The sequence below is a fragment of the Impatiens glandulifera genome, chromosome 2, assembly GCF_907164915.1.
Source record: "Impatiens glandulifera chromosome 2, dImpGla2.1, whole genome shotgun sequence".
Classification (NCBI taxonomy): Eukaryota; Viridiplantae; Streptophyta; class Magnoliopsida; order Ericales; family Balsaminaceae; genus Impatiens; species Impatiens glandulifera.
In genome coordinates, this window is record NC_061863.1 from 58187892 (window position 1) to 58207516 (window position 19625).

Below are 19625 nucleotides of genomic sequence, written 5' to 3' on the forward strand. Positions count from 1 at the left end.
GACAAATCATACCAAAAACAAGATCTTTTATCAACCCGAGATCCCACCTATATCATTAAAGTTTCTGCGCTTTAGAATCTTGATAAAAGTGTCGATATTTAAAGTTGTCATAAAATGTATGAAATATAGACTATACATTTGTCACACTTTTAGAGATATAGTATTTATTGATCTCGATATATTTAATGCTATCTTAATAGTTTTTTTCTTTTTCAATACAACTAATAACTTGTCAAACTTTAGAAAGTAGTTATGTTGACAAAAGTTATGTTTATTAATATAACTATATAATACAACATTTAAAACTCATCACACTAACATGTAAACCAACTTTAGGATATACATGAGTTAAGATATATGATTTGAATAATTTAAATCCTCAATCAAATGAGATATCAGAAAACAAATTCCTTTTACAAACGAACTCTCCACGCTAACATGTAAATCAATCTTAGGATATACATGAGATAAGATAAATGATTTGAATAATTTAAATTCTCAGTCAAATGAGATATCAGAAAACAAATTTCTTTTACAAACTATTATAAAGTCTATAGTCTAAATCCTTAAATTATATTAAAATGGACCTAATAAGTAAGTTTACTTATAAAGAACTCAATATTAGTACTTTGATAGATAGGATCCAGTTTCTTTTTTAAAAAATATATAATAATTATTTTTTTTAAATAAGTAGAACTAAAATGACACTTTATAATCCTAATTCAAGTTGAGCAATGAGTTAAATTAATACGAACCGACACGATACAACACGATATTAATACGGAACGACACAATACGATATTATCTCATTCGGGTCGTGGGTTGGACATGACACAAGCCTCCGAGACGACACAACCACGACACGATTATTAGTTTATACGATTGTAACACGGTCACGAGTCGACACAAACACAACACGGGTATAAACACGACATAATTACGTGTATACACACGAAACAACATAAACACAATTAGTCACATGACCTAAACTACTCAACTTTACATTAACATTTCCTCTAAATTTATTTAACTTCTCATTTAATTAATAAATTATTTAATTTTATAAATATAATATATATAAATAAAACTAGACATACTAAATTAAAATATTAAAATAAATTATGAACTTAAATAATATAAATTAAAATAAATTATATAATAATTCTATATGATATTACTTTTATTAATTAATTTATTTATTTTTAAAATTTTAAATTATTTTATAATTTTAATTATTATTAATACATTAAATAATAAACATATTATAATAATCTAATTTTAATATTATAGTAATATATATTTATAATTTTACCCACTTTTTCATTAAATTAAAATATAATAATATATATTTATAAATATGTCAACTGATAATACATTAAATGTCTAACCACTTTTCTCATTTCCTTTTTAAAGTCATAGTCTTTCACTTCTATTTAAAACATTTTTAGTTTCTTAGGTCGACTGTTTACACTGAACCATCTTAATGGATACAAAATAAGCGAGATAATACTTTTTTATCTCATCTCTTGTTGAGAAGAAAACATAACACATGAAATTGTAGTTTTGTACCGTTCTTGCAACATGTAACACACATATTTCATAAACATATGTTCTTTGGATTATTAGTTTTGTCTATTTCAGTAGTTGCTGAATGCTGATGATGCAGTTTCGTTACAAACAAGAACTAATTGAGTTACAGCTACAAACGTTAAATTACTGCGCTTTTTAAAGGAAGTCCACTTCTTTGATTTAACAACTAGGTCCACTCTCTCCACTCCTCCAAATTTATGAATCATCAAATAAATATCTAAATCCTATGTTTTTAGATTATTATAATTTTTTTTATCTTAAAAAGTCAATAGATATAAATGATAGTCAAAAAAAGTAATAAAAAAAATAAAAAATAAAAGTGTCATTTAATCATGATCAAATACAACTAAAACATAACGAGATTAACCGTTTAAAAGTAACAATAAACAAAAAAAATAATTCATTAACGAACAAATATAACATTACATAAAATCTAACATTAACGAACTCGAATATCTTCGCCGTGAAGATCGATGAGTTATAATGTTATTAGTTTTTATTCATTATTATTATTATTATTGTTATTGCTTTTGGAGATGAATCAAACAGACTTACAAAGTTGGTGGTATTTAATTTTTATTTTATTTTTTTATTTTTTTGGTTTGGATTAATAATAAAAAAACCTTTTATTGATTTATATATAAGGAAGCATATTCAGAGCACTTATATGAGTGCCTCCACATAAAGAAGGAAGAGATTCAAAAGAGAGTTTTGAGATTTGAGAAAGGATAATGGATAGACATGGAGATCAAACTTCCTTCTCTAGCATAAGATCATACTTCAGGGCACTTTCCGATACACCGCGCCGCCTTGCTCGGCGAGCTGTCTCTTCTTCAACCTCTTTTGAGGAGATGAGCAGAGTCAGGGCACGCTCTGGCACCGATATGCGCCGCAGTCTCAAGTGGATTGATTTGATCGGATTTGGCGTCGGAGGAATGGTCGGAGCCGGTGTATTCGTTACCACCGGACACGCTAGCCGTTCATTGGCTGGTCCTGCCGTCATTATCTCATACGCCATTGCCGGAATCTGTGCTCTTCTCTCAGCTTTCTGCTATACAGAGTTCGCCGTTGACATGCCCGTCGCCGGAGGTGCATTCAGTTACATACGCGTCACATTCGGTTCGCATTCTCTCTTATCTATTCAAAGTTAAAACCTTTTTTCTCTAAGCAAATAGGGTAGTAATTGCATTCACGTGATCTTTACAGGGGAGTTTACTGCTTTTTTAACCGGTGCAAATCTGATCATTGATTACGTTCTGTCAAACGCCGCCGTGGCTAGAAGTTTCACGGCGTATTTTGGCACCGCCATTGGAATATCCACAGAGACGAAATGGAGATTCAGTGTTTCGTCTTTACCGGAAGGATTTAACGAGATTGATCTCTTAGCCGTCGCCGTCGTTCTCATTATCACCGTCGTCATCTGCTGCAGGTCAATTTTTCAATTTTGTTATCTATCTTCACCCACCCCCATGATTGATTTCCCTTTTTAACGAATCTGTAAATTGAAATTTGTGTTTCAACAGCACGAGGGAGAGTTCGACGGTGAATTTGATCTTGACGACGCTTCACATTCTGTTCATCTTGTTTGTGATCTTGATCGGATTCTGTAGAGGGAATGTGAAAAACATGACCGAACCATCTAACCCGAACAATCCGGGTGGGTTTTTCCCATTTGGAGCGTCAGGGGTGTTTAATGGAGCGGCTACAGTGTATATGAGTTACATAGGGTACGACGCCGTTTCCACTATGGCTGAAGAAGTCCTTAACCCTGTTAGGGATATTCCAATCGGGGTTTCTGGCTCTGTTATAATAGTCACCATTTTCTATTGTCTCATGGCTACTTCAATGTCTTTTCTCCTCCCTTATGATCTGGTCCGTCCATTTCCCATTTCTAATTTCCCATTTCCCATTTCTAATCAATCATGTATAATGAATGAATCTGCTGCTGCTGCTTTCAGATAGATCCGGAGGCACCCTTTTCAGCTGCATTTAAAGGAAGATCAGACGGCTGGAGTTGGGTTTCAAACGTAATAGGAGTTGGGGCCAGCATGGGAATATTGACATCTATGCTCATATCAATGTTGGGTCAAGCTCGATACATGTGTGTGATAGGAAGGTCTGGTATTGTCCCTGTTTGGTTCGCTAGGGTTCATCCAAAGTCATCAACGCCTGTCAACGCCTCTGTCTTTCTAGGTAAGATTTTGACTAGATAATTTGATGATCATTTGAAATGGGTAAAAAATTAGTTGGTGGGACCTTAATGAAACGGTTTCAGTTAGGTTTAAATTGAGTGAGAGTAGAAGAGGTATAGGTAGGTTGAGTAGTAGGATGTGTGTGGACTCAGACCTCATGTGGGTAATGATGCATCTTCGGCCTACGATTTGACCATGTGTGGACCTACTTGTACTATTGGCCGCAATAAAAGGGTCCTACTCTTTGAGCAGATGTCAATATACAAATGGGTATTGTTGTATTAATCTTGGGTCCTATATTTCTTTTGTTTGTTAATAGTGGGGCCGTACTACCTTAATAACCTATAGGCTAAGGTAGGGAAAAGAAAGTAGTAGATAAAACTTCAAAAAAATAAAACAAAGGTAGGTAGGGTAGACTGTAGGGGGGATACATGCGATTATGTTCTTTTTTCTTTTACTAAATCAAATATCTTTAGTTAATTAATCTGCCCTAGTCTATAATGATTTTTTTATGGGTGAAAATTGTCAAAATGCTCCACAAGTAAAAGTAGTGAATGGACAACATATATTTGAGGAGATTAAGATTTGAGAATCCAAAAACCAAATCTTGTAGTCTTAGTGTGTGTGGGGGACTGAATATGAAAGAAAGTAGAGATCCTTAGCATTTGGTTCTAAAAGGATGATGGTCAATTGATCATGATACTAATAAAAAAAGGCTGATCCTTTTGGAAAGAATAAATGTTGTGTAGATAATATTTTAGAAGCCAATAATAAGTATTCATTCTTTTTTTGGCCAAAGGATCGTATCTCGGCCTGATCTTCATCCTTTTGTAAGTGCTTTTTCATAAGGTGGACCGACCACCTAGAGAACATGATATCTAATAGTTGAGGATTTTGCTTGCAGCTAGTCTGGGCCGCCCTCTTTTCTTTACTTCTTGTTTGATTTGAAATTAAGTTCTGTTTGTGTGTATATATATATATATATATATATAGGATGGATTCTATTCTTTTCTTTCTTTATTATTAGTATTTGATTCCAAATACTGATGACCTAATAATTACAAACCTTTATACTATTAGGAATATGCACTGCAGTCATAGCTCTGTTCACGGATCTGGGCATCCTTCTAAACCTGGTGACAATAGGAACACTGTTCGTGTTCTACATGGTGTCGAACGCTGTCATATTCAGGCGTTACGTTTCGTTGGGGACAACTAGCCCATGGCCAACAATGGCGTTCTTATCATGTTTCACAATGACATCTGTTGTATTTATCTTGACATGGAAATTGGCTCCATCAGGGACTCCGAAAACATTAATGCTTGGGACATGCACGGTGATTGGAATTATAGTGGTTCAGGTGTTCAAAATGGCGGTTCCCCAAGTAAGGAAACCGGAGTTCTGGGGAGTACCGTTGATGCCATGGATACCGACAATGTCGATATTTTTGAACGTGTTCTTATTGGGGTTTATAGACAAGGCTTCGTACGTAAGATTTGGATTCTTCTCTGTTTTAATAGTTTTAGTGTATGTTCTGTATGGTGTTCACGCTAGCTTTGATGCTGAAGGGGATGGAACTCTTTTTAATGCTCAAACTATATCTAACAAGGAGGATGAAGAAGAGGACCACACTGCAAATTCTATCCAAGTCTAACAGGGTTTTAGAAATTTAGTATTTTATTTTTTTTAATGTCAATCTGTATAGATGCCCAGATTTTGTGTTGGGATCTTTTATTATTATTATTATTATTATTTATGTTAAAAAAAAAAAAATAATCTAGTCAAGCTTGTCGTTGCACTTTGGTCCGTGGAGGTTGACTGGTTTATTTAAAAATAAGAGATTGGGAGACAAAATCATTATGATAATAAAAATGTGATGATTATTTTATATAGTTTGTCATAGAATATAATCAATTTATAAAGAATATAAATAATAAATCGGACAGACAAAAGGACAAGGACAGGGTATGGAATATAGATGAATTCACCGCTTAAATGAAGTCTACGTTTGTTTGAATGTTATTTATTGGTTTGAAAGGTAAAGTTTTATTTTAGCTTCTTCGTTTCATTTTATTTTAAAATTGAGTTTAAGTACAAAATATGTTTAATAAAAGTTTCGGTCATTCATTTGGCTTCTTTTCATTTCTATCTTGTTTTATAATTTTAAAATGTTTGTTCTGTTTCTTATTTGGAATGCGATTAATCTCACGAGTTAAATAGTTAAATACATATCCCGCAGACAACACTTAACCGGACACAAAACTTTCCACATAACGAGTTCAAATACAGGAACTCATAGAAACTGGAGATATCCAACTCTTATTGCAACTAAACTAGAAGAAGGCTTTCGTTAGTCTGAGTTAGTTGTGGAAGATTATTACGCAAAAACGTGCTGTTTCTAATCTCAATCAAACAAGCCAGATAGGTAAAAATGAATGGAAATATGAAGAGGAGGAGGAGGAGATAAGGTTGGAGGGAGAGAGTGGGGTGGGGACATGTATGATCCATTAAATTGACATTATTATTATTTGTTTGTTTGTGAGGGTTTGGACCCTTCACTATCACAAAATTGAACCACTTTTGTCTCTTGCAAATTGCAATCAAAGAAAGAGAGAGGTCAATTGGTCCTTCATTGCCTCGTGGAACTTTAGATCTTCCCCGACCCCTCTTGTCTACTATCAATGCAACTTTGTAGGACCCATCCCCTTTCCAAATTATACATCACTTATCCTCTCTTCTTTTCATTTTTTTAATTCAATTCAATTCAATTCAATTTACCTTCCATTTCATTAATGAATGAAATTGTGGACTTTCTATTATAATATAATCATCATCAAGATTGGGAGAAGAGAATGGAAATAAAAAGGTGAGTGAATTGATGGGACAATAAAAACAATGGAGAACACAAATTGTTGTGACATCAATTGTTTGTGGATAGAGGAGAGATTGCACGCGGCTTCATCCTACATGTAGAAAATGACACTTTTTATTTTTAATTTTTTATAAAGTATGTAATATAGCCTAGATATGTTTAAAAGGCAACTCATTTAGTTTGAAAGCAACTTATTTGGTTGGTTTAACCAGTTACCACTTATTATGCATATCATAGCATTATAAAAAGATTAATAATACAAACATGGGTAATTTGGAGGAGGAGGAAGAGGAAAATTGACATCTCATCAAACATGACAATAACCAATTATAAATAAAATTTACTATATAACAAAATTAACACTACTATAAGTCTGTAATAACAATATATTACGAATTCCGGCACAATACTCTTCAATGTCTAATTGAGCACTTGAGCTAGATATTGTTGCGATGGTTATGTTTTTGTTCTAAAACAATGCTTTGATTCACATTTCTGTTATTCTTAAAATTGATTTTGATTAATTCTTTAGTAACTGTTGTAACCGTTGTTGTAATTGGATATCGGGGAATTCAGCTGCTATATATATATATATTAAAATTACTTCTCCAATGAGGCATAAATAAAAAATTTTGTTAAAGTTTTTAATCTCATATTTTCTGTTTTGGCTCTTTGTCTTAAACCAATAAAGTATATATTAGTAGTATTCTTTTTTCATATTTGTTTTCCTTTCTCCTATATTTTTAAAAACTTTTTTTCGTTATTCTTCTATACTTTGATTACCGATTTCTCGCTCGGTCCTTGAGATCAAGAACTTTTAACCCAAATTATATATTTAAATCGTAACAAAGTTATATATTTTAACAAAGTTATATATTGATGAATAAGTTAAATTATTAAAAAACTACAACATTATTTTATGACAGAAGGTTCCATATTTTATCATTTAAAATAAAAAGTGAAAAGAATCTTATTTAATAAATAAATAAATCAATTTTGAGAACAAATTGAGAAGCTTTTTTAATCATGGCATAATTGATGTTTGGGCCAATTCGTATAAGATTTTGCTTGTAATCTCAAAACTACGGGCCTGTTAACATGGGCTTTTTAATGTCCATCTCAAAACTTGTAAAAAATAACAAAAAAACCAAGCTTCTCACAACCCTAATATTTTCTGAAATAACCCTAACCTATCAGTCAGCAGATCCCTTGTCGTCGCTCGATCGTTCGTTCGTGCTTCTTCTTTCTATCCAGCCATCTCAAGGTAGGTATTCTCTAATTCAAATCTTCTGATAAACAACATTGTTTGTATTTTAGATATCTTTTCTGTTCTAAGCAAAAAAATCTAATTCAAGTTCTTTGTCCTAGAGATTAAGTTCCTATATTACAGTTTAGAGGTCAGTTCTTTGTCCATTGAATATCTAGATCTAAACCTATTCTTCTATCAGTAACATCGATTAAATTTTGATTTGTATACAATAGGGTTTTCTCTTGTTCTGGGTTTTCTGCAATTTTGCATTTTTATCCATGTTTATCTTATGTTCTCTATAATTTAGACTGTTTGTTGATGATACAAGAATCAAAATTTTGCATATTTGGATTTAAGAGTGTATTAACAAGTTTCTATAGTAATGTGTAGTAGCTATGATTGATGTTGTTTTTAATAAATTTGACTGTTTTGTGGTTAGTTGCTGTCAAGATGGGTCGTGTTCGCACCAAGACAGTGAAGAAGTCCTCTAGACATATCATTGAGAGGTACTATTCAAAGATGACCTTGGATTTCCATACCAACAAGAAGATAATGGAAGAGGTTGCCATAATCCCATCGAAGCGATTGAGGAACAAGATTGCTGGATTCTCGACTCACTTGATGAAGAGGATTCAGAGAGGACCCGTTAGGGGAATATCGTTGAAGCTGCAAGAAGAGGAGCGCGAGAGGCGCATGGACTATGTTCCTGAAGAATCTGCCATAAGGACTGATGTTATTGAAGTCGATAAGGAGACTCTTGACATGCTTTCTTCCCTTGGAATGAGCGACCTTCCGGGCGTGATCAAGGCTGAAGTTGAGCCGCAGTCTTTTGCTGCCTCTGCTCCTTTTGGCCGTGGTGCTGGTGCTGGTGGTTTCAAGAAGAGGTACTGACTGAGCTCACTTTGCTTGTCTTTAGTTTAATATGCTCTCATTTTGTTAAAACACATTTGGATCACTATTTGTTTGGATATTACAAAATTTCATCAGTGTTTTTGACTATTGCACTACTTTATTTTTGTTAGTGAATTGGGTTTTAATTTATGCTGCTGCTGGATTGAGCTGTGTTGTTACATACATGGTCATATTATTCTTTTTTAACTTATAGGATCATATCTTTTTAGAAGATTTTTGCACTGCTGTTTATTTTATTTTTTATTATGATCAATTGAATTCAGTTCAAATAAAGTCTGATTAACCATATTGATTTTGTTGGTTAAATTATTTAGTTTTGATTCACTTTAATAGATGTGACAATTTTTTTATCTAGGATAAATCAGCTCTTTATTTCATAAGAAATCACAACATTTGCTGATCAACTTTTTCTTGTTAACACCATTCTATCACAGTTCCCAGGACATGTCTTTCATTAGAAACTAATTGCAAGAAAATCTTATATATTTATTCATACATACATACAAGAATGAAATACAAACATTAAGTTATTGTTTTTGCTTTTTCAGTTTGTATAGAATGTTATATAACTTGTACCTTGTATCAAATGGAACCTTAGAAAAAGTAAAACAACATTTAAATTAAAGTTTAAGAAGGAATATGAATATCTTTACTAAAAACATATCATGGTAAAGCTGTCAATTTTACTTACTAAAGCTAATAAAAAATTATATTTCAAATATTAGGTTTTCATCTTTGGTTTTGGTAAAATTTAACTGATTTTGCTACAACTTTCACAATGAAAATGATTGGTTGTTACCTTTTAATTGGTTACAAGTTAATAAATTATTATTACATTTTAATTATCAATGAATACTTTTTAAGAAATTTTACTCCAACATTCTTTAGGATAATGGGATGAAATTTTAAGGATTGAGTTATTTAAATAAATAAATCACTAAATTAGGTGTTGTAACATTGTGTATTTTAAAAAAAATCAACTATAATAAAACATTTATTATTTCATTATTCTCATCCCTCAATCCATTAAATAAATTATTTGATCATTATATATTAATACTTTAGGCTTTTCAATTGGACTCAATTTAATTAAATATTATTATCATTACATCACTTAATTTATTAAATAAAATACTAAAATAATTTTTAATTTTAATTTTATCATTATATATTTATACAATTTAATTTTTTACCAAAAAATTATACACACTCAAAATTTTCACTGATTATTACATTTTAAACTTGAATTCGAACAAATCTTAACTATTTTTATCACACACAAAAAAAAATAAAAAAAATAAACCACATTCTCTAATTACTTGCATCAACATTTTTTACATGAGTGATTACTTAATATTAGTTTGAATTTATAAACATTTTATTTGATTTCCTAACTTATCTATATATATATATAATGATGCTTAATTTTTAAAGTTTCCGGATTGCCGGATCGAGAGCTGTGGTTAATTTGGATACTTGGGTCGGATTGTGGGTTGACCCGCCTTTAAATTTAAAACGGTTAAAAATAAAATAAAAAATGCTAGAGATATGTTTCGAACTTGCAACCTAACAAAACAAGTACAACTCTTTAATCAACTAGGCTACTAAGACTTTATATTTTAAATTCAACACCAAATTTGATAAACGCGGGACGTTTTAATATTAATATAAGTTCAACTTTTTAACTAACTAATCTATATATATATAATGATGCTTAATTTTTAAAGTATCCGGATTGTCGGGTCGAGAGCTGTGGTTATTTTGGATATTTAGGTCGGATTGTGGGTTGACCCGCCTTTAAATTTAAACGGTTAAAAATAAAATTAAAAATGCTAGAGATATGTTTCGAACTTGCAACCTAACAAAATAAGTACAACTCTTTAACCAACTAGACTACTAAGACTTTATATTTTAAATTCAACACCAAATTTGATAAACGCGGGACGTTTTAATATTAATATAAGTTCAACTTTTTAACTAACTAATCTATATATATATAATGATGCTTAATTTTTAAAGTTTCTGGATTGTCGGGTCGAGAGCTGTGGTTAATTTGGACACTTGGATCGGATTGTGGGTTGACCCATTTTTAAATTTAAAACGGTTAAAAATAAAATTAAAAATGCTAGAGATATGTTTCGAACTTGCAAACCTAACAAAACAAATACAACTCTTTAACTAACTAGGCTACAAATACTTTATATTTTAAATTCAACACCAAATTTGATAAACGCGGGACGTTTTAATATTAATATAAGTTCAACTTTTTAACTAACTAATCTATATATATATAATGATGCTTAATTTTTAAAGTGTCCGGAATGTCGGGTCGAGAGCTGTGGTTAATTTGGATACTTGGGTCGGATTGTGGGTTGACCCGTTTTTAAATTTAAAACGGTTAAAAATAAAATTAAAAATGCTAGAGATATGTTTCGAACTTGCAACCTAACAAAACAAATACAACTCTTTAACCAACTAGACTACAAAGATTTTATATTTTAAATTTAACACCAAATTTGATAAACCCGGGACGTTTTATTATTAATATAAGTCAACTTTTTAACTAACTATAATATATATATATATATATAATAATGCTTAATTTTTAAAGTGTCCGGATTGTCGGGTCGAAAGCTGTGGTTAATTTGGATACTTGGGTCGGATTGTGGGTTGATCTGTTTTAAATTTAAATTGGTTAAAAATAAAATTAAAAATGTTAGAGGTATGTTTCGAACTTGCAATCTAACAAAAATAAGTACAACAATTTACCAACTAGGGTAATAAGACTTTATATTTTAAATTCAACACCAAATTTGATGAATGTTGGGCGTTTTAACATTAATATAAATTCAATTTTTTTAACTAACTAATATATAATGATGTTGAGTAAATGTATATTTGGGTCGGATTGTGGATTGACTCACCCAAAAACTTAAAACGGTTAAAAATAAAATTAAAAATGTTATCCGTAATTTTTTTTCACGATTTTTTATATTATTATTCGTGCAAATGTATGAGCTAAATATTAGTTAATTAATAATGAGTTGTATGAACGAATGTATGTGTTGATTGAGATGAAAAATACAAAATAGGACCCATTGGCAGTCATGAAATTTTTCACGGGAAGAGATTTGAATTTGATGGAATTAATTTGCAATTGATTATTATTATTATTATTAATATTATACAATCAAATCAATCACCTTTATTCATAAAAACTGGTCCTATAATTTATTCCTTCCTCTCAGATGGGGAAAAGTGGATCGAGATGATGATGATGATGATCATCAACACAGTTCCCGATCTCCTTCAAACAGACAGTCCTTCCATTCTCTCTCTCTCTCTGTTCATCCTTTTTTTCCCTAATTCGATCCTTTTCTCTTTTTCTTTTCTTTTCCAGTTTAAAAGATTGATGAGTTCTGGTTACTCATTCAATACCCACAAAAGTATACTTAATTATCTTTCTTTTTTCTTTTAAAACTCATCAAAATTTTCAGTTTGAAATAAAGGGCTCTATAAACAATTACTTATACTATGTTCAAATCTTGTTCATGTTAATATTGTTGTAAGATTTAAGATAAGACTTGCATACCACATTCCTGATACATGTGTGATTTAAGATAATGACAATTAATGTTAGAACTTAAGTTTAACATTTTTTTATGTGTTTTCATTGGATTTTAGTTTTTTTGAAAGTTAATAGCATGAAAACTTACAAAATGAATGGACAAACTCAATGAGATTTTTTTTTTCTTTTTCTTTTTTAAAGATAATTTAGTAAAGAAGACCAAGTTTACTTTTAAAAACATGAGATTTAGAACAAAAGGAAAGTGAATAATTCTAAAGAAACAAGGATTAATTAACCCATTGTTACATGTTAAATTTTCTTGTCATATGATCCAATAAATATAAGATGCAACACTTTATTTATTCCACATTTGAAACAATAAACATAATCAAGTACAACTCATAACATTCTTTGTCTCAAGTACATAAATAGATAATTTGTAGAAACATCATACTACATGTCCAAGGAATGGTTCACTGCAGCTCCAATCTAGTTCCTAGCAATACCCGCATAACACTTTTACCGATAAATTGTTGTGTCGTGAAAATCGAATATGAAATCTTTGTTTTTTACTTTATCGAAGTATTTAGTTTGAACACTAGTAAAGTGGTCGTATTATATTAGATGAAGTAGACTGGTCTAAGGTAGAACACTTGCCATAAAAGATTGGGTCCAAGTTGGAAATGATCCTTCAACTTTATCCAAATTGGAAAGAAAAAGAGAGAAAGAATTTAGCTTTGGCTCACATGCCATGCCATGCCATCAACCACTTTTTCTTTTGTAAAACAAAACACAAGAAGAAAAGCACAAAAACCCACTTCCCATATTGTTTCTTCCTACCAACCTTTCTTATAATTAGGTCTGCTCATTCCCATTCAATATCACCACTTTGTACCATCTACGGAAACATCCTCTCTCTATATCTGTCCTAATTAATTCTCAGGTGTTGAAACCCATGAATCTTCTTCTCTTTCCTTTCCTTTAGTATCTCTCGATCTAGTAAAAACTCAACAAACCTAGTACCCGCCATTAATTTACTTAAAGCTATGAGGACAGCTGCTAGCTACTCTGTTCATCAGGGTCTCACATCTGATGCAGCAGCCATAGTCAAATCTGCAATCACCTTGGCCAGGCGGCGAGGCCATGCCCAAGTCACACCACTTCATGTGGCTACCGCCATGATGGGGGCGGCCAATGGTCTACTCCGGGCAGCCTGTTTACGGGCACACTCTCATCCCCTCCAGTGTAAAGCCTTGGAGCTTTGCTTCAATGTGTCTCTCAATAGGCTTCCCACATCAGCTTCCAACCCGTTAGTAATTCTAGGCCCGTCTAACCACAACCACAACCATCATCATCATAATCATCATCCTTCTTTTTCCAATGCTCTTGTGGCCGCGTTTAAACGGGCTCAGGCTCATCAGCGGCGTGGTTCGGTAGAGAACCAACAACAACCCATCTTGGCTTTAAAGATAGAGCTTGAACAGCTTGTTATTTCAATCTTGGATGATCCTAGTGTTAGTAGGGTCATGAGGGAAGCCGGTTTCTCTAGTCCCCAAGTCAAAAAGAATGTCGAACAAGCTGTCTCTTTAGAAATCACATCCTCTTCTTCCCATATTAACCATTCTCTTGTCATCAAAACAGAACCTAAGGAAACAATTAAACCTCTTTTCCAATTTACACTAAACAAATCAAACGACCTCCAAGCTTCCGAAGACGACGTGAACTCTATTCTCGACTCCCTAACATTAACCGGCACCACAAAACTTAGAAACACTGTCATTGTGGCAGAGAACTTGACGAACGCAGAGTGCTTAATGCGTGGGGTTATGGGTAAACTAGACAGGGGAGATGTAAGATTTGTTAGTGTTCCTTTATGGTCATTTAGAAATATGGCCATTGAAGATGTCCAACATAGGATTGGGGAGCTAAGGTGTTTGGTTAATGGGTATGAGTCAAAGTGGGTTGTTTTATATCTGGGTGATCTCAAATGGGTATCACAATTTTGGTCAAATTATGGTGAGGAAAGACGGAATCACTATTCTCCAGTTGAACTCATGATTATGGAGCTAAGCAGACTGTTATGCGGAGGAGTTGGAGAGAAGGGAAAGAAGCTTTGGTTAATGGGTATTGCAGATTTCAACACTTTCACGAGATGCAAAATTGGTCATCCTTCTTTAGAGACCCTTTGGCAACTTCATCCTCTCACAGTTCCAGTTGGCAGTTTGGGACTAACTCTCAACCTTGAGAGGTAATTAAGGTTTTAATAGTACCCATAATTTTGATTAGATTTAACTTTTTGTGATCATTCTAATTTTTTGTTTTTGTGTTTTGGAATATTTCAGTCATGACTTAGCAGGAGTGGAGAAAAACCTCAATTGTTGCTCAGATTGCAGAGTGAATTACAAAAGAGAAGCTTGGAACATAGAGATGGGTAATGCATGTCAGAGTTTCTCAAGCTTACCTTCATGGCTTAAGATTTATAAAGAAGATCAGAATAAAAGAAAGGCCATTAGTGATCAGGTAATTAACTAACTGATCAAGAAATAATATACATGTCGGAGGAGTGATCAATCTTGTAATAATAATATTATCTTTCCTTGTAGGATTTTGAAAAATTGAAAGAACTATGCAAGAAATGGAATTCAATCTGCAGATCAGTCCACAAGAAACCACATTTTCTTGAATCAGCCCAAATTCTCTCCTCTTCTTCACCATCCTCATCAAGCTCAGTCTCAGCCCATGATCAAAACATGATAAGGTTACATCAAACGGCCATCTCAACCTGGCCACTGATTAAGCAGAAGCCAGAGCTTTTGTCAAATCCCAATTCAAGTCCAAACTCTGCTTCCTGCAGTGAGGCAAATGATGAGGAAGATAACAGTTACGCCCATTCATTCAAGGACTTCAATTCTGAAAACCTGAAAGCCTTATCCAAGGGATTGGAGAAGAAGGTTCCATGGCATAAGGACATAATTCCCGACATCTCTAGCACAATTCTCGAGTCTCGGTCTGGAATGGTTAGAAGAAAGGCTAGTAATACCTTAAAGGAAGAAACCTGGTTATCCTTTCTAGGTGTTGATCAGAATGGAAAGGAGATGATTGGAAAAGAGGTAGCCAGGATTGTTTTCGGCTCTTATGACAACTATGTTTCGATTGGAGTAAGTGGAGGATATTCAGATTGCATGAAGAATAAGAAGAGAATGAGGGAGGACCAGCCCGGTTCGAGTTATCTAGACAGATTCGCGGAGGCGGTTAAAGAAAACCCGAGTAGAGTGTTTTTCATGGAGGATGTGGAGAAAGTGGATTATAGTTCTCAACTTGGTATTAAAAAAGCTATTGAAAATGGGAAAGTAAGTGTCTCAGATGATGGGGAGTTTGTCCCACTTAAGGATGCCATTGTTATATTGAGCTGCGGCAGCTTCAGCTCATTGTCTAGACCATGCTCCCCTCAAAGAGGCGAAAATGATGGACTTTGTGGACCGTTAGATTTGAACGTTGGGGCCACCGAAGATGATGATCATGATCATGATAATTCAGTTAACAGCATTGGATTCATCATGGATATCATAGACAGACAGATTATCTTCAAGATTCAAGTGTTGTGAAATAATTTGCATGTCATGGGATCTTCTTTTTTTTGTTTGGTTTGTTTGATGTTCCTTTTTTTTTTTTGTTGGTTTCATATAATTGTGGGGGAGGGGGGGAAACTTGTGGTATATGATAGAAAGTGATGATGACTTCCTCTTAGTTTAATTAATTAGTAGAACATGTAAATTTAACTATCATATATTTTATGTTTCTAACTTGTACTAGTTTGTTTTTGTTTATTGCGTGAATTTTCTTATTTAAAAAAAGATAATTATTTTTATTTTGGTTAAACTGAAAATTAATAATTTATTATGTAATTTATGATCAGCTAATAAAAAAAAAACATTAGATTGGAGGAAAATCTCAATAAAAATAACTTAAAGTTCTAAATTGAATGAACTGAAATTGTCTATTTTAGGGGTCCTCAAAGCTTAATTATAAAGTTTATATTATTGCCATCCGTTGATATATAATTCATCTTAATATCAATCAAATCTATACAAGACTATTGATCCAAACTTTAGGTCAGCTTAAGTTCAATATTGCAAAAAAAAAAATATATATATTAAAGACTTTATATATAATATCTGAAGAAACCCATCATTAGGGTAATTAAACTAGGAAGAGATGATTGATGATGCTTAAAAATCAAATGTTACAATTTTATCACTGGAGTAATACTCTATTAGCTTTCTAAGTTCGAAATATATATATATATATAACTATGAACTCTGTAACAAATTGCAATGAACAAATTCAAATTTTATATTAATCTAAGTCATTTTGAGAATTTTGAAGGAATGATCTTTTCTTTGCACAATTAATATTTGATTTTTTTTATTTTTTATCAATTTATCATCATCACTAACAATAACATCAATTTGAGTGAATAATTTTAGAAAAACTTTTTTTCTTTATCAATTTATGATGATGGTACAATCGTTATAATGATAGCTTTTATGTTTGTTTGTTAATGAATATTTGTTACTTACGTTTTCATTTCATTTTTGTTTCTGAAATGATTGGGTGTGTTTTATGACACTTTAAACACTCATGTTTTTGTATTATTTTGATAATTAAATTTAAACGATTTTCATAAAAATCCAACACCAACAGTATCACTAATTCAAAATATATTTCTTCAAATTCATCCATCTTGTATTTATATATCTAATATGCATTCATGCAAATCTTGGTAATTAAGCACTTGGATAAGTAGTGTTGGTCTAAGCTAGTCCTTCATATTGTACACAATAACTAGTGAGTCATGAGATGGAAGCAATTTTAACAATATATTATTAATTATATATAAGTTGTAAAATAAAAACAAAGGATAGTGCATAAAGTGTGACAAAGAAATGATTCATAACTTGAGAATAGAGAGAAAATGAAAGCTACTTTAATTAGAATAATTAATAAATATAAAAAAAAAATATCCACCCAAAATGAAATCGGCCACTTCTATTTCTTATTTTTAATTTTAAATGGTAGCAAGACTCATTTTGAACTTACCCCTTTTTCCTTCAAATTTATTTTCCTCTTTTTTTTTTTCTTTCAATGTGAACACCCTGCCTCCATACATCTTTCCCATCTTTCAATGGTATTGACTCAGTCAAATTTTCATTAAAGAGAAGAAGAATATATATGATTTTTGAACAATAAAGATATTCCCACTTTTCTACAAAGCCATACATTCATATATATATGAAAGCTGTTTTTTTTTTTTGGGTGAAAACATACCAATTAATTTTTTTTTTTTTTGGTGTGTGTTTGAGAAATAGTTGGGCAGATCTTATCAAATGTTTAAACAAGTTATTGTGTAAATCCATGTTTGTGTTTTTTTAGTAGCAAGCCTCTTCTCCAAATAGTTGCTATCGAGGTGATTTTGCTATTTAGTTGTGCCACTTAGTCAAATTAATAATTAATTAAAGATAAAAAGGAACATGATTTTTACTTTCTCATTTAATTGGACACTTTAAGCCTCTTCTCCCAAACACTTTTTAATTTGATCAAAATTCCAAAGCATATACCTTTCTCTATCAACAAGAAACCTAGATACTTTCATTTCAAATTGAAAAAAATCTTTAGGCGTTATCTACTAAGAATTTTTGTTATTTCTCTAGTTAGTTATTCCAATCTTTCTAATTTTTGTTTTAATGTGGGTTGATTTTACATTACAAACTTCAGCCATACAAAACATAAAATAAAATTGAGATAAGATATTATTAATATTCATTTAATATAAACTATTTTAATATTTATTCAATGCATTTGATTTATTTATATTTATTCAAAAATTTCTATGTAAATTTATTTTAACAATTAAATATTTTTTTTCAAGGGTATTAAAATTTAAGTAATCTATTAAACTGTAAATGTTATAAATTTATTTAGACATCTATAATAAATATATTTATGTAATTAAAAATATTAAATATATAGTAAATTGATATATATTAGGGTTAAGTCATCACCTCATAACATATTCATCCTACTAAAAAGTAAGTATATTCACTCTCAATAACATTCAGGACTATTAATAAAGGGTTGAAAAGACTAAATCCTACCTACATTAAACATTCTAATTCATATCTAAATTCAGATAGGGGAGATCTAAGATCTAAGATCGAGAGAAGAAGATATAAAAATGACTTAATAAACTGTTCTTTATTACAAATCAATATATATTTCCGCGATTACAATTTATCCTAATTTATCGACATTTAATATTAAGATTATAAATTTAAAGAATAAATATTTAGATTAAATATTCTAATACAATAATCAGTCCAGTCCAAGTTAGGAGGAGTCTAATCAGCGCGGGCAAATACGTAATCTTTACATTTTTATCCATAGGAGCGTTCCTTATTCCTTCTATCCTTGCTTTCACAAATAAAAAAGGAATATTCCAATTAGAAATCTCATTCTTAACTATGTTTTGAATGTTTTTTCAATGATCTTACAATTTTTGTTGTTCAGTTTTGTTTTCTTTGTAAAGTTTATATTATGGTTTACAAATTTGTTATCGTTAGGCTCTTTATAATTTGAAATAAAGGCAATGACATGCCATGAACTACTCCTTTATTTAGCTTGGGTATGATCGATCAATCAATCAGATAGTCTAAGCTAAGCTAGAAAAAGACAGCACTCACAATGCAATAATTTGTATAGAAAATTATGATGGAAAATGATAATAGTGGTAGTATATTTGTAACCCAAAAAGGGAGGGATTGGCCTCGAGCTTTGTTCCCATTATGGAATGATTATTAGTGACCAAAAGAGAGAGAAAAAAAATATAAAAAAGCTACCTATAGTGCCCAATTACATGATAATAATTAATGGGTGGTTGGCTATTGGAAATATTGGAATGATCTTCATTATGGTTATTATTATTATTATATGCATTAAATCCTCCACTTCTTCAACTCTATGTTATCTTTGTCATTTCTTATAATTTCAAGACTATTTGCTGCTAAATTACTCCTTTTTAAACCTAGGTGACCATTTAAAAATAAATAAATTGAAAGTCGATTCATGTGTCACTTTGTTTTAACAAGAATCGTTCGAATTAGATTTATTTGAATAGTTCAAGGGTTTGTTTTAATCATCTTTTTAGTTGAGATTTAAAAGATGTGGGATTTTTATTTTTTTGG

The 19625-nt window shown here is 31.4% G+C and overlaps 3 protein-coding genes across 3 annotated transcripts; all 3 read left to right on the forward strand.

The window, feature by feature from the left end:
- Window positions 1–2274: 2274 nt before the first annotated feature.
- Window positions 2275–5541, forward strand: LOC124926502 (cationic amino acid transporter 7, chloroplastic-like). The gene is made up of 5 exons (XM_047466738.1): window positions 2275–2709; window positions 2797–3019; window positions 3114–3462; window positions 3549–3783; window positions 4863–5541. Exons 1-5 carry the CDS (start codon window positions 2322–2324, stop codon window positions 5435–5437), a joined length of 1770 nt encoding a protein of 589 aa, XP_047322694.1. The 5' UTR covers window positions 2275–2321; the 3' UTR covers window positions 5438–5541.
- A 2270-nt stretch (window positions 5542–7811) lies between these two features.
- LOC124925834 (40S ribosomal protein S17-like) lies at window positions 7812–9022 on the forward strand. Its single transcript, XM_047465945.1, has 2 exons — window positions 7812–7919; window positions 8344–9022. The coding sequence occupies exon 2, from the start codon at window positions 8355–8357 to the stop codon at window positions 8793–8795; it is 441 nt and encodes a 146-aa protein (XP_047321901.1). The 5' UTR covers window positions 7812–7919; window positions 8344–8354; the 3' UTR covers window positions 8796–9022.
- A 4171-nt stretch (window positions 9023–13193) lies between these two features.
- On the forward strand, window positions 13194–16189 carry LOC124927350 (protein SMAX1-LIKE 3-like). The gene is made up of 3 exons (XM_047467753.1): window positions 13194–14632; window positions 14727–14904; window positions 14988–16189. Exons 1-3 carry the CDS (start codon window positions 13431–13433, stop codon window positions 15987–15989), a joined length of 2382 nt encoding a protein of 793 aa, XP_047323709.1. The 5' UTR covers window positions 13194–13430; the 3' UTR covers window positions 15990–16189.
- The last annotated feature ends 3436 nt before the right edge of the window (window positions 16190–19625 follow it).